General features: G+C 42.5%; 1 protein-coding gene across 5 annotated transcripts in view; it reads right to left on the bottom strand.

The window, feature by feature from the left end:
• Positions 1–6595: 6595 nt before the first annotated feature.
• Positions 6596–14603, bottom strand: part of CDKAL1 (CDK5 regulatory subunit associated protein 1 like 1) — a 609813-nt gene continuing 601805 nt past the window's right edge. For 2 of the 5 annotated variants that reach the window (XM_054592196.1, XM_054592193.1), the window contains one exon: positions 6596–7240. In XM_054592196.1, the coding sequence (XP_054448171.1) occupies positions 7049–7240 (192 nt within the window). In that variant the 3' untranslated portion in view covers positions 6596–7048. The remainder of the gene's footprint in view (positions 7241–14603) is intronic. The other 3 variants (XM_054592194.1, XM_054592197.1, XM_054592198.1) reach the window with 2 other exon arrangements.

The following is a 14603-nucleotide window of genomic DNA, read 5'->3' on the forward strand; positions in this document are numbered from 1 at the left end:
TTGCCTTCTTTCTGATCTTATGCGGTAAGCTTTCAGCCTTTCACCACTTGCATATGGTATTAGCTGTGTTTTTCATAAACACCTTTTGTGTTGAGGAATTTCCCCTCTACTCCTAGTTTTCTGAGAGACTGTGTCATGCAAATATGTTGGACTTTGTCAAATGCTTTTGCTGTGTCAATTGAGGTGATCACATTTTCCCCCTTTCATTCTATCAATGTGTTATATTACATTGTGTTGTATTACAATGTGTTGATTTCATGTTGAACCATCCTTGTATTCCTGGGATAAATCCCACTTGGTCATGTTTAATAATTCTTTTAATATGCTATTGAAGTCAACTTGCTAATAATTTTTGTGTATTTTTCATTTATATTCATAGAGAATATTAGGTTTGCAATTTTCTTTTCTTATAGTGTCTTTATTTGGCTCTGATATCAGGGTAATGCTGGCCTCAGAATGAGTTAGGAAGTGTTCCCGCCTCTTCATTTTTTTGAAAGAGTTGGAGAAGGATTGCTGTTAATTACTATTTAAATGTTTTTTTTAAATTTACCTGGGAAGCCATTGGTCCAAGACTTTCCTTTTTGTTCATGCTGTTTAGGGGTAAGTCTAATGTTTAAGGGAAGAAAGTCTTGCTGCAAGGCATTTTCTTAAGAGGACCATGCCTGACAAAAGAATTTTCCTGAGGACTTCTACTATACACCTAGTTCAATCTTATGTGTCACTCACCAGATGCATTTAAATTATTTCTGGGAATTTCAAAACAAGTTATACCTCCAAGAGCAGAGATCACCAATCACTTAAATTTTTCCTGCAAGGGCAACGATTCACAAGATAGTAAGAGGAATTACTTTCAGGATTGTCATCAGAGTTACTCCAAAGTGACTCTTTGAGAGAGATAACACTGAACTTAAGGGGAAACTGTAGTTTGTAATTAGACCCATTACTTACGTGAATGGTATGCTTTAGTTCACAGAGGTTAGGTCCAAGTATAATGAGTCATAAGTGAACAACATGCTTTATAGTACAGTATTTGAAAAGCTTTAGGTCTGTTTAAAAACCACATGTGTCTTTATTCCTCTTTTTGGAAACTGGGAGTAAAAACCAGAAAATCTTGGACTTTGGAATCAGATAGTCTGGGATAACATCTATTGTTGTTATGATTAATTAGTCATATTAAAAGCAGGTAAGATAAACCCAAAAGTAATATTCCTAGTTATTTAGGGCTTTCTGAACTCCAACTTTTCCCTTACCTTGATCTTAGTTTTTTTCCATATACGTATATATGGAAAAAATTACATATACGCATTTTTTCAGGGTACTTGCCTCATCAGTACACATAAATGTATTCAGATGTCCATAAACTAGGAAGACCATAAGAGACCAAATGAAACCCTTTGATTCAACTGCTACACAGTACACAGCTGGGATATTTTGGCTATAGAGCTCTAAGAAACAGTACTGGTAGGAAGTAATTGACAGAAAACTAATGAAGAATAATAGTGTCTGCTTTTTCCTTTTCCCCCAAGGCAGGATGGGGGAGGGCATGACTTCTAGGCCTGCCTATTAATCTATTTGCTCTTTTCATCTTTGGGCATGGAAAACCTCTTTCTTGATCTAAGATCGGCCACCCAAATCTGCTCCGTGCCATTCACTAATTTGATCTCCTCAAATACAGCTGCAATCCATTTTCTTTGAATTTTTCTTCCTTTGCTGCATTTGTTAGAATTAGACTCTAAGCCTTTGAGGCAGGACTTTTTATTCCATATATAATTCTTTTGGGTGGTCATGTGTTAACTTCAGAATTTAAAACACCTAACTTTATTGGTAAAATTGGTTTTCAGGCTTAAATGGCTAAAGTAAATATTCAAGGGGAGAAATGATGTGCCAAAGACACAGGACTCGATATATGGTGAGCTGATTTCATCTTTCGATGACCCTACAATGGAGTCATGCCCCTGTTTTACAGATGAGCCTCAGAAAGAGGAAGTGGCCTGGCTGGAGTTGAAACCAAACTTTTGCTGATCTCAAAAATCTCATGCTCTTTCCCTATCTACCTCAAGTTGGTGTTGGAAACAGCTGAGATATGAATGCAGTTGGTTCAGACCTATAGCTCCTTCACAGTTCCTTAACTCCAATTTTATGGTTTGAACCTCATAAAGATTAAGCTCGCTGGTAAGGCAAGTGCAAATTCATCAAACATCTGCTATTGATAAATTAACTTAAAAATAAGAAAAAAATATTTTGAGGAGTGATTAAGATCCCACGATTAAATGTAAGTTTGGCATGAATTCTCTAAATTAGATTGTATCATAGAGCAGGCGTTCTCAAGCTTTCTTGATTCATGGTACCCCTAGGCCAAAAGAAACAGCTAACCATTCTTCTTATTAAGTAGACAGGCCCTAGCAACTTAATACATATGTATGTCCTCATATCTTATAAAAACTGTTTTAGAAAGTAATACATGTAAATTGAAAGAAAAATATTTTTGTTTCATTCTAAAATTACCATCATTACTTTCTAATGGAAATGTGCATAGGCTGGGCACTGCACGGCTCTCAAACCTGGGAGTAAGGTCCCCTTCACGTCTTGTTCCACATCGATGTTCACTTGATACTTGCTTTTTATCAAAGTAACTGATGAAAATCCACTTACAGAGTACCATCAAAAAATGTTGTGAATTCTAAACGTTGAAATTATGAAGTGTTTTGAGCTAGTAGCAGTTGGCATGAATCTAACAGATGTTGCTGTGCTGTCCATGAAAACTTAAGTTACCCATGGTGCTCCGGTGAGGGCGCTGCAGCACCCTGGGGCGCCTGGGGCAGGGCAAGTCTTCAGGACATCTTCTTTCCTTTTTCTTCTTTCCTTCCCTTCTCTTCCTCTCTTCCTTCATTTTTTCTAGCTTATTTTATAATTATAAAACCTCTTGAAGCCTCATTTATAACTCAAATTCTCTCTCCATGACATAATATACACTGAAATTTCAACCAGGAATGAAGTCAGCAGAAAAGCATATGTTCTGACTGAAAAACATATGGAAATCTGATGTTTATAGACACATTTCCCAGCAACAAAGCAAAGTTTTTAGCAAAGAAATTCTTTACGTTCTCATGTTGACTATCTCACACTGAATGAAAGAAAGAAGACAGAAAAAGGGAGAGGGAAAGTGAGGGAAGGAGGGAGGCAGGAGAGAGGAAAGGAGAAAAGAACAGAGAAAGGGAGGAAGGAGAAATTTGATTAATAAATTTCCTTTATTAAGTGTATCAAGTACATGCACATTCTTGGAGCAGAATGACACGGTGGGAAGGAATGGGCTGCCCAGAATCCAGGCATCCACATGGTAAATCCTAGATACAGATCTGTTGGCAAAGGTCAAGTTTAGGTGGAAGACAGGGGACAAGGGAGCAGGAAGAGTGTACAGCACGGGCTTTAGAGTCAGGCTGTGTTCAAGTCCTGCCTCTTTAACTTAGTAGCTCTGGGTCCCTGGTAAGTTACTTAATCTTGTGAGTTTTAGATTTTTTTTCAGTAAAATGGGGATAATAATAACACTTATTCCAAAGTTGTTTTTTTCATGACTGATTAACACTTGTAAAGTGCACATCAAAGTATCTGGCACATTTAAGGGCTGGACAGTTAATGGTTATTGATATTATTAAAGTAGGGCTGATTCACAGATGGGAGACAGCAGAAATAAGGTGTGCCAAAAAATGTCAAGGGTACAGAGAGAAGAAATAGTAGGGAGAAGGGTAGAGTTCATGTCAATAAATGGATTACATCCAGAGCTCTCTCTCGGTGGGAATGTAAGTTGGTACAGTCAATTAGGAAAACCACTTGGCAATATTTACTAAAGCTGAGCATATGCAGATGACCCAACTCGGCAATTTAACTTCTAGATATACGCTCAGCAAACAAATGCTTATGTGTGTACCAAAACAGATGTTTAATGCAGCATTATTCATAATGGCCAGAAAATTGGAAACAACTCACCTGTAGAATGGTTAAATACAATGTGGTATATTTATACAATAGAATTCTATTCAGCAATGAAAGTGAATGTACTACTGCTACACACAACGACCTGGATGCAACTCACAAGTAGTGTTGGGCAAGGGCAGACATGACGTAGTGCATGTTACACGATGCAATTTATGGATAAAGTTCACAAACAAGCAAACCAATCTAGGATGTTAGAAATATGGACAGCGGTTACCTTGGGGTGGGGGGAGACTATTGTTTGGGAAAGTGCATGGGGAGTGTACTGGGGCTGCTTACAATGTGTGTCCACTTTTTGAAAATCCATCAAGCTGTCCCCTTATGATTTATGTACATTTTCATCTGTATGCTTTCCTTGAATAGAGTTTACCTTTAGAAAAATAAAATTGGCCAAAGTATTGAAAAAAAAACCTTGTTGTAGATTGAATGTTTGCATTCCCCACCCCCAACTGAAATGTTGAAGCCCAATCCTCAATATGATGGTGGGAGGCGGGGCCTTCAGGAGGTTATTGGGTCATGCGGATGGACCTCATGCACAGGATTAGTCCCTTTATAAGAGAGACCCAGAGGGCTCCCTTGGCCTTTCCACCACCTGTGGATGTAGCCAGAAAACAGTCATCTATGAACCACAACACACCAAATCTGCTGGTGCCTTGATCTTGGACTTTTCAGCCTCCAGAACTGGGAGAAATTAAGTATCTATTGTTTATAAGCCACCCCGCCTATGGTATTCTGTTATAGCAGCCTAAGACAGATCTCTTTACAACTTTTCTTTTCAGCAGAGAGGGCCACATTACAAAGAATAAAGGAAAAATCACAAAAAAAGGATTTTAGTACTAAGGGAAAACATGAAAAGACAATACGAGGCACAATAACAGTTATGTTTACATAGTGCAGGTCAAGTGTCTTGTTGTGACCGATTCTGTATGAATCAGGATAGACTAGCCTGTAGGAATAGCTCCCAAATCTCAGGGGCTGAACAACAAATCTCCTTCTTGTTCTACACGTCTAGCACACACTGGCAGGAGGCTCTGCTCCTCACACTCACTTGGGGACGCAGGCCAGGGGAGGCTTCACCCCGGCATGTACGCCCACAGTTACCCCAGCGGTGGGAATGGCACCAGGCAGCTGTACATGGACTCTGAGCATGTCTGCCCAAAGACATGACCCTTCCTCTCCCATCTCCCTGGCCACAGCAGGGCCCATGGGCAGGCCTAACACCAGGGGCTGGAGAGGTGACAGCTCTCCTGGTGACCACACTTGCCATCAGGGCTCCCAGACTCAGTCACAGGGTAGTTCTGTCCGTGGGAGAACTCTGCTGTTCACGCCCACCACCCCCTTCTCTCCTCCCTCCCTCTAGCAGGGGGCCATGGAGAAAAAGCAAGCTAGATTTCCAGACCACTGTCACCCCCCTCACCACCTGGCACCAAAACAGCAACTGATGTCACGTACGACCTGCTGCAGGGCAGTGGCTAATTAACTTTCTGGACCAAAGAGCAGAATGGAGTTGCAGCCGAGTCAGGGGTAAGTAGCAGTGAGGGCCGGGGAGCGGGGTGGTGATCATGGATGGTTGGAACAATCCCTGAGAGTCCCCACCATCGTCAGTCATGGGGCGCTGGGACTGTTAGATGGCTGCGCGTATCATTCTCTCACAGGAAGAAAAAAATGGAGAGAGGAGAGAAAGGCAGAGAGCTGAAGGGGAGGATAAAAACAGATAGTGGGTGAAAGGAAGTGCGGGGAAAGAATGCGACTGGAGAAATAGAAAAAAAAAAACCCTTTCTGTCTCCAACCAGTTTAGAGCCTTTCTTATGTCCTATAAAGTGTGACTCTAGGCTTCAGGTAGTAGTTTCAGTTCTGCTAGGTTTGGTTAAATGCCTACCAGAATCCACTCTGTTTATTAACTGAGAAATGAGTACATCTATCTCAAGAAAGGCAGCGCCCGGCAGGCTCCTGCCCTCTGCCAACACGGCTCCTGCTTCCTGGTGATGCCAGGTGGACGGTCCACTGCAGGACCCCTGAGGGGGCACGGGCAGAGCTTTGTTTTTTAAATGTGATTTCCTCTTAGAGTCTCATATCAGCTTCAGGAGAAATGTACCAAAACTACAGTTTTGGGTGGTTGTTTTTTTTAACTCACCAACTGATAACATAATTAAATTTTAATTTGGATTTCTTAAAAGACACATAAAAGGCTGAAACATTTTGAGATAAAAGGAAGAGCTGAACAGGGTTGTAGGCTTAAAGGCGAAAAATGTCCTAAGGTAACCACAAGGCATCTGATTTCCCTGTGCTGATACAATCCAAATAACTTCTTTAAATTCTGATGATTTGCTTATTACAATTCCTTTTATTGTGAAAGAAGTTACTTCACTTAGTAAAGGCCAATAATATCAGGTAGGAAAAAAACATTTATAATCAGTCAAATGTCAGAAAAGGGGTCCGGCCTGTTTTAGATGAATCCGGTGTTTGACTGTACGTGGGCGCTAAAGAAGGGGGTGAGTCCTCGTACTTCCCCAGCTGTTGCCCAGAGTCCTTTAACAGGCAGCCTCCCCGGCACATTCCAAAAGGATTCAAGGTCCAAAAATAGGTGTGGATATAGACTTTTCAGGAACACATCTGTTGTGAAAAATAAGATGTAGCAACAGGACTCCAAAGAAAGCATGAAGAAGGAGATACATTTAAAAATGTTTATTAAAGATTGAAAAGTCTTTCCACATAAGGAAAAGGTGACCAGACCCACTCCGTGGTACACAGGTTCCGACTTGAAGATTGAAGATTTAAAGAAGATACGACCACTTACATTTCTTGCTAAAAATAAACCAAAAAGGAGCTTAATTTAAAAAGATATGCTAGGCAGCTGTTATTAGGTTGTAGATCAAATACCAGTGGGCCCAACTCCATGTGAGACAGGGTGAGCCTCGTTAAGAAGTGTGGCTAAAAAGGCTGCAAGGAGACCAGTATAAATTACTGCTCTTTAGCACTGATGTGGTCGCTTTCCTGTTCACTGAAGATTTTAATTAGGAATTTATTCTTCTTCACAGATGCTTCATTGAGTTGTGTTTTAATTATAGACCTTGACAAAAAACGCAAAAAGAAGAGCGAACAGGGCCAGGCCTACAGACATTACGAGCGCACACTCCTGGCGTGGCCTTAGCCATGGGGGCACCGCTCTGGGACTCGCCAGGTCTTGCCGAGTTGCAGCAGAGGTGTGGGCTGTGGAGCTCCGGGGCTTCCCAAGCCTACTTCTGAATTCCTATATAAAGAGAAACAAATAAGGAAAAAAATAGTTTTAAAATGCAAAGAAAGTCCTATTGTGGTATCAGAGTAATGGGTCCCTAGAAAAGAACTTTTTTTAAAAAATGGAGATATAACTGACATATAACATTGTATTAGCTTCAGGTGCACAGCATAATGATTTGATGTTTGTATATACTGTGAATGACCAGCACAGTAAGAATATATAACATCCATCACCACACATAGTTACACATTTATATTTCTCGTGATGAGTAGTTTTAGTGCATATTGTTTATTTGAGTTACTGTTTTTGTTTCCTTTGGATACGTTCCTAGAAATGGCATAGCTAGATCATACTGTAGTTCTAGTTTTAATTTTGTAAGAATACTCATACTGTTTTCCATTGTGGCTGTACCAATTTATATTCCGACCAACAGTGCACAAGGGTTCCCTTATCCACATCCTTGCCAACACTTGTTAGGTCTGTCTTTTTAGTAACAGTCATTCTAACAGGTATGAGGTGATGTCTCACTGTGGTTTTGATTTCCATTTCCCAGATAATGAGTGATGTTGAGCATCTTTTTATGTACCTGTTAGCCATCTATATGTCTCCCTTGGAAAAACATCTATTCAGAGCCTTTGTTCATTTTTCAATCAGATTTTTTTGTTTTGTGCTATTCAATTGTATGAGTTCTTCATATATTCTGGATATTAACCCCTTATCAGAAATTCAATATGTAATTTGCAAATATCTTCTCCTATTCAGCAGGTTGCCTTTTCATTTTGTTGGGTGTATCCTTTGTGGTGCAGAAGCTTATCAGTTTAACATAGGAAGGAACTATTAGACTTCTGGTCAAGATGGCAGCAAAGGTGGACATGGCTTGTCTTTTCACACAACCCACATCAAAATTACAACTAAAATATAGAACAACCATGACTCAGAACAATCCAGAATTGAGTTGCATGGATATCTGACAACTACGGAATTAAAAGAAACCATATCCATCCAGACTGGTAGGAAGGGGACAGATAGAGAACAGGCTGGTCCCACACCCATGTGTGGTCAAAAATTTGGGAGGGACATCTTGGGAGCAAGGAGTCCTAGCCCCACACCAGGCCCCACAGGGTTCCAATGCCAGGAAGATAAGTCCCGCAACTTCTGACTACAAAAACCAGTGGGTATTGAGTCAGTGGAAGAAACTTCTGGAACCCCAAGCACTTCCCCTTAAAGATGGGGAACTACATATGGACTCACCTACTCAGACTCACTCCCCCAGGTGCACCAGGATAGCACCTGGGAAGGCACCAGTGGTACACTGGGAGAAACTGAAGTGTCTGGCATCAAGGTGAATCAGAGGCCATTGTCCCTTTTCTAAACCCTCCCTCCACAGAGTCACAGAGCCTGCAAGCTGGTGCCATATCTGGAACTCCATCAATCTAGCTAACACTGTTTCACCTGGCTTGGAGATAGATCCCTAGAGACTCTGCCCCAACCAACTCACAGGACCACCCAAGCTGTTTTTCCACATGAATGACTGGTCTTGGCTCATGCTGCACAATTTCCTAAATTTTCTTGAACAAGCAACAGCTGGCCTCAGTGAGCCCCAGGGCTGGCACTAGCAGCAACCAGCTTAGATTCACAGCTTGGCTTCATCTGGCAATCTTTAAGCCCAGCACAAGTAGCAGCCACCTCAGACTGCTTTACAGCTCAGGCAGGGTGGCCCTGGGCAAAACACAGGTGGGGGCTGACCTTGGCCTGCACCACCTGGGAAACCCCAAGGACAGCTTCCCCAGCGGACAGCTACAGACCACGTTGGAGCATCACCACCCTGCCCCTGCACAGCAGATCTTCCATAGAGAGCAGCGATTGGTGGTTAGTGGTCACAGCTAATCCTTAGAGCTGACTGACATAGGTAAATCCCTCCCATTGACCTGCCAACAACAACCAAGGCTTAACTACAAGAGGAGGCTGTACTCAGCCCACACAAAGGGTGCACCTTGAGGACCCAGCTTGGATGATAGGGGAGGCTGTGCCACTGGACCCTACAGGACACCTACTACATTAGGCCACACTACCAAGACATGGAGTCAAAGCAGTTCTACCTAATACATAGAAATGAACACAGGGAGGCTGCCAAAATGAGGAGACAAAGAAACATGACCCAGATGAAAGGAGAGATCAAAACTCCAGAAAGAGAGCTAAATGAAATGGAGATAAGCAATCTATCAGATGCAGAGTTCAAAACGTGTTAAAAGGATGCTCAAGGAACTTAGCGAGAACCTCAGCAGCATAAAAAGGATGCAGTCAGAAACTAATTGAAATAAAGAACAATTTACAAGGAAACAAAAGTGGAGTGGGTGAAGCCAAGAATCAAATCAATAATTTGGAACATAAGGAAACAAAAAACAAACAATCAGAACAACAAGAAAAAAGAATTAAAAAAAAATGAGGATACTATAAGTAGCCTCTGGAACTACTTCAAGAGGTCTAACATTCACATCATAGGGGTGCCAGAAGGACAAGAGAAAGAGCAAGAAATTAGAAAACTATTTGAAAAAATAATGAAAGAAAACTTCCCTAATTTGGTGAAGGAAAAAGAAATTCAAGTCCGATAAGCACAGAGAGTCCCAAAGAAGATGCATGCAAAGAGGCCCACTCCAAGACAAATCATCATTAAAATGCCAAAGGTTAAAGATAAAGAGAGAATTTTAATTCAAAGCAGCAAGAGAAAAGAAGTTAGTTACCTACAGGGAAGTTCCCATAAGAATGTCAGCTGATTTCTCAAAAGAAACTTTGCAGGCTGGAAGGGACTGGCAAGAAATACTCAAGGTCATGGAAAGCAGGGACTAATAGCCAAGACTGCTTTACCCAGCAAAGCTATCATTTAGAATTGAAGGACAGACAAAGAGCTTCCCAGACAAGGTAAAGCTAAAGGAGTTCATCATCACTAAACAATTATTATATGAAATGTTAAAGGGACATATTTAAGAAAAAGAAGGAGATCAAACTATGAATAAAATGGCAAAAAACACAAATCCAACAACAGCTGAATCTAAAAAAACAAACTAAAGAAAGATTAGAGCCAGAATCATGGACACTGAGAGTATTTTGATGGTTGTCAGATGGGAGGGGGTGTGAGGGAATGGGTGGAGAGGTGAGGGGATTAAGAAGTACAAATAGGTTGTTACAAATAGCCATGGGGATATAAAGTACAGTATAGGAAATGGAGTAGCCAAAGAACTTATATGCATGACCCATGGACATGAACAATGGTGGGGGGATTGCCTGAGGGAGTGGGGGGTGCTGGGTGGAGGCGTGTCAAGGGGGAGAAATCAGGACAATTGTAATAGCATAATCAATAAAATATGTATATATAAAAAGAAGGGCCTATCACTTACTCCTTCAACATTCAAACATTCAAACACCAGTTTGGGCCAGACGGCCCCCAGTTGGTTATGCCACGGTTCCTTCCCTTGAAGGGTCAGACCGAGTTCATGATTTTCCATATTATACATAATATATATGAGAGAGACACACAGTACGTATGGAGAAGGAAGACAGAATTCATAAAGGGTAGAATTTACATCGAGTGGAATCATATCATAAATGTATCCAGTTTTTAGGAATACAAGCATATCTATTCAACAATGACAGTAACAAAGAAGGGGAGGGGGAGAGAGAGAAAAAAAAAATGCTTGGAAGCCATTTTATTTAGCAAGCGTATTTCCTATGACAGACATTCCCAGCTGAGCATTGCTGCAGGAGAGCTGCCCCCAACCTCAGGGGTCTGGAAGGGGTCTGCGTGGCTAGAGTCACCCCCCTCCACATGCAGCCTCTCCCTTTACCATGATGTGCCATATAACTACTCTCATTTGCTGTGTGTCGGACATGGAAACGGTTGGGAAATCCTTCCCGTAAGGCGCTAAGGGCCACGCCTCCTCTACCTTTCAGGTAGCCTCTGTTCCCTGATGCTGTTTAGTGGGTGTGGGGAGGAGCACGCTGGGGAAGCCTAGCCACTCTCAGGGTGGCTCTAGTGTTTCACGGTGAAGTTTTGACTCCATTTGTCTTTCCACTTTATGAACAGGCTTGAGAATCAGCGCTTCCCCTGTTGAAACCCGAAGAACCTGTTGGGAGTCGGGGGCAGGGAAGGGAAGTGCTGGAGGAAGGAACACTGTTGCGGGGGTCGGGGGGCGCAACCCCGAGGCATGTCTGTAGAGGAACAAGAAACCCACAGAAGCACAAAATGTCTTTGAACGACCACTGCACTTTGCTCATTCTTCCCTTCCAAGCTCTCTCGCAATTTCTTGGTGACACCATAAGCCTTGGGTGGGAAGTGGGGAGGTGCAGCTCACCACGCACAGCAGAACCATTGGAACTGCACTTTACAGAAATCATTGTGGCAGGAAGATGGACGGTAGGCTGAAGGAGGCGGGGAGAACGGGACAGGGAATCCAATGGCGAGGTGTGGTGATTGATGAGGTAGCAGATGAAGGCACCGTATGTGAGGGATGATGGCAGAAGGACAGAAAGGAGAAACAAAGGCCTTTCCATAGAGAATCAACAGGATTTGAGTTCAGGTGAGTGGGCAATGAGAGGTAGAAATGATAGGAATGGGGCAATATAGGTGACTTTTACAAACCAATCTCCACCAGCTAATATTTGCATGTAATAGATGTGGAAGAATTCTTGTTTTGACTGTAGGAGACTAATTGGGAAATTAATAAAACTGTTAACCACAAGGGTAAATCTCTCAGCGGGATGGCAGTCAACCATTATTTGCTTCTGTGCGCCGCAGGTATCTGGGCCCCAGGGCACCCTCGGGTAGCTCTGCACTGTGAGCCCCGTCCAAGAGGCACACTGCTGGGCCAACAGGGGCAGCTTCCCTGCAACAGTGAGGCAGGGCCGGAGTTCAGCGCTGCACCCAACTTGTAGACCGCTCTCCTGTGAGGCTGGCTTTCAGCATGGTGTTTTGGAGCTGGAAATATGTTGACAAGCTTTCATTTTAATTGATTAAAAATAGCCTCAAGGTCTCACAGACAGCACTCATGGAAACAGCAACCCTGGGACAGAATGCAGTCCTTCAGCTGAAATGAGAGAAGCTAGTGAGCTCCTCTAAAGCAGCGCGGCCGCTAATTCATCTCTGGGTTCTGGGAACCTGCACAGCTGGTTCCAGGGGCGTCTCGGTAGTGTTTAGAAATGGATTAAATGAACCAGTGAATGAATGAGTGAATATAAGGTGTGTATTCCAGATGAGATGTAACCAATCAAAACCATGCTTGTCTGTATCTCTGGTGATCAAAGCATCCAGTGATGTACTCAGGGCACTTTTCCCCGTGAGTCATGAGTTGCTGCCTCTAGCAATTAAAGCATCACTTCTTATGTCTGGGTTTACAAGACCAGAACTAAGAGGCTGATTAATTTCTCCTGGGCCCAAGTTTACTTTATTTTTTTAAAAATTTTATTTATTTATTTTTAGAGAGAAGAGAAGGGAGGGAGAAAGAGAGGGAGAGAAACATCAATGTGTGAGAGAAACACGATTGGTTGCCTCTTGCATGCACCCCAACCAGGGACTGGCCCGCAAACTCAGGCATGCGCCCTGACCGGGAATTGAACCGATGACCTTTTGCCTTGTGGAATGACGCTCAACCAACTGAGCCATGCCTGTTGGCCCGAGTTTAGCATTTTTGAGTCATATGGTTTTGAGAAACCAATGAAGACTATAGACTGTTCCCCTGAAGAATGTGGAAGTGCTCGTGCACATATGCACACGGCCCCACTCACATACCTGTGTTTGACTTCAGGAGGTTCACAGATACCCTCACCAAGGAGTAGTGCTAGGTATTGTGGGGCCTGAAGCTTTCTCTTTAAGAAAAAATAAATATGAGTACAAAATTAGGTAGAGGGCTTTGGAAGGGGGTCCCTCGAAGTAGGAGGTCCTGAAACTTCAGCTGTATTAGTTTCTGGGAAAATCCATCTCTGCCCCTCCCCCAATTCTGAATGCCCAGACCTTGGTTGCGTGCCTGCAATTCCAGAAACTACTGCTCAGTGAGCACTGGTGCCAGGCCAGGACCCAGGCTGACCTGGGCAGGCCTAGGGGAGCCTTAAGCGTTAAGCATTTGGTTGGGTTCCTAATACATTCTGCTTCCCAAAGCTGCAGTACAGGTAATGTGCCTGTGCTCTCAGCCTGAAAAAAACCTTTCCACTTTGATGATAGTTTCTCAAAATTTCTTCCTCACTTCCTTCCAACTTGTTTGCCATAAAATTTTGCTCAAAGTATAAAAGTTACCTATTAAACTACTACAGTGGATTATTTGTGCTTGTGTTCAGCTTAGTCACTCTTCCTTGGGCGTTGAATTTTACCCTCCACTCCTCAAGCATTCAACACATTTGAACCCAAGGGACCCCTAAAAAAATATTCTGCTGCTGCGCCTCTGTTCTGCTGCTGGCGAGTGAGCCTGCACCCCAGTCACGTGGAGAGCAGCACCATGCACTCGCAGCCACAGGAAGCCCACTGCGCCTGCCACGCCACTCTCTCGACGCCCAAGGCGGAAGCTTGACACCAGCAGGAGAGGGAAAACGTAGCCTGTCTCCACTGCTCTGTGCTTCTTCTATTATGTATCTTCATCTTTTACCAAGTCAAGATCTTGGTTGGAGGAGTTTCATGATATGTTTTAAAATATCAGATTCAAAAAAGTTTCTCAGATGACACAGTAATCAATAGGCAGCTAGTTTTGTACATTTCAATGGTCATGTCCATTATGATACGGAAGGAGACGTAATTTAGAAATACAGGGAATACAAGGACTTTCTCATAAAGTCCAAGATGCTCAAATATCTAAATGTACAAGTAGAGCATATTTCCATAGTTAGAAGCAGCATTCATGAACAGGAAATAATGTAGCATTTCCATTATGTAATGAAAATAAGAAGTGTTTATAGGTAACATGGTGAAACATAACCAACAGTAAAAGTTTACACACACACACACACACACACACACATACCCCCCAATGTAGATAATTGACTTTAGAGAAAAACTTATGGTAAATAGTTCTGGAGAGTAAACAGAAAACTTGAACCATCCCTAAACCACCTAAACCATAAAGCACCAAATATGAGAAAGTTATTGCTTACTAAAACTAAGCAGACATCAGCTCTGAGAATTTTTAAGAAATAAAATTGCATTTAGAAATGCCTGTACAAAACAGAAGGAACCTGAAACAAGGTACGAAATGACCTTTGTTCAGTCAAAAAGAGCCCCGTATTTATCCCGTGAGAGCAGACTGAGGACATGCTGATCAAGTGCTGCCTATGGCGAACATGGGCTTTCTTTCCCTCGAAAGTCTCACTGTTCTCCAACTTGCTAATTCTTAAATGC

Source organism: Pteronotus mesoamericanus, unplaced genomic scaffold, assembly GCF_021234165.1.
Source record: "Pteronotus mesoamericanus isolate MK-2021 breed Mesoamerican mustached bat unplaced genomic scaffold, CSHL_Meso_final scaffold_31, whole genome shotgun sequence".
Lineage (NCBI taxonomy): Eukaryota > Metazoa > Chordata > Mammalia > Chiroptera > Mormoopidae > Pteronotus > Pteronotus mesoamericanus.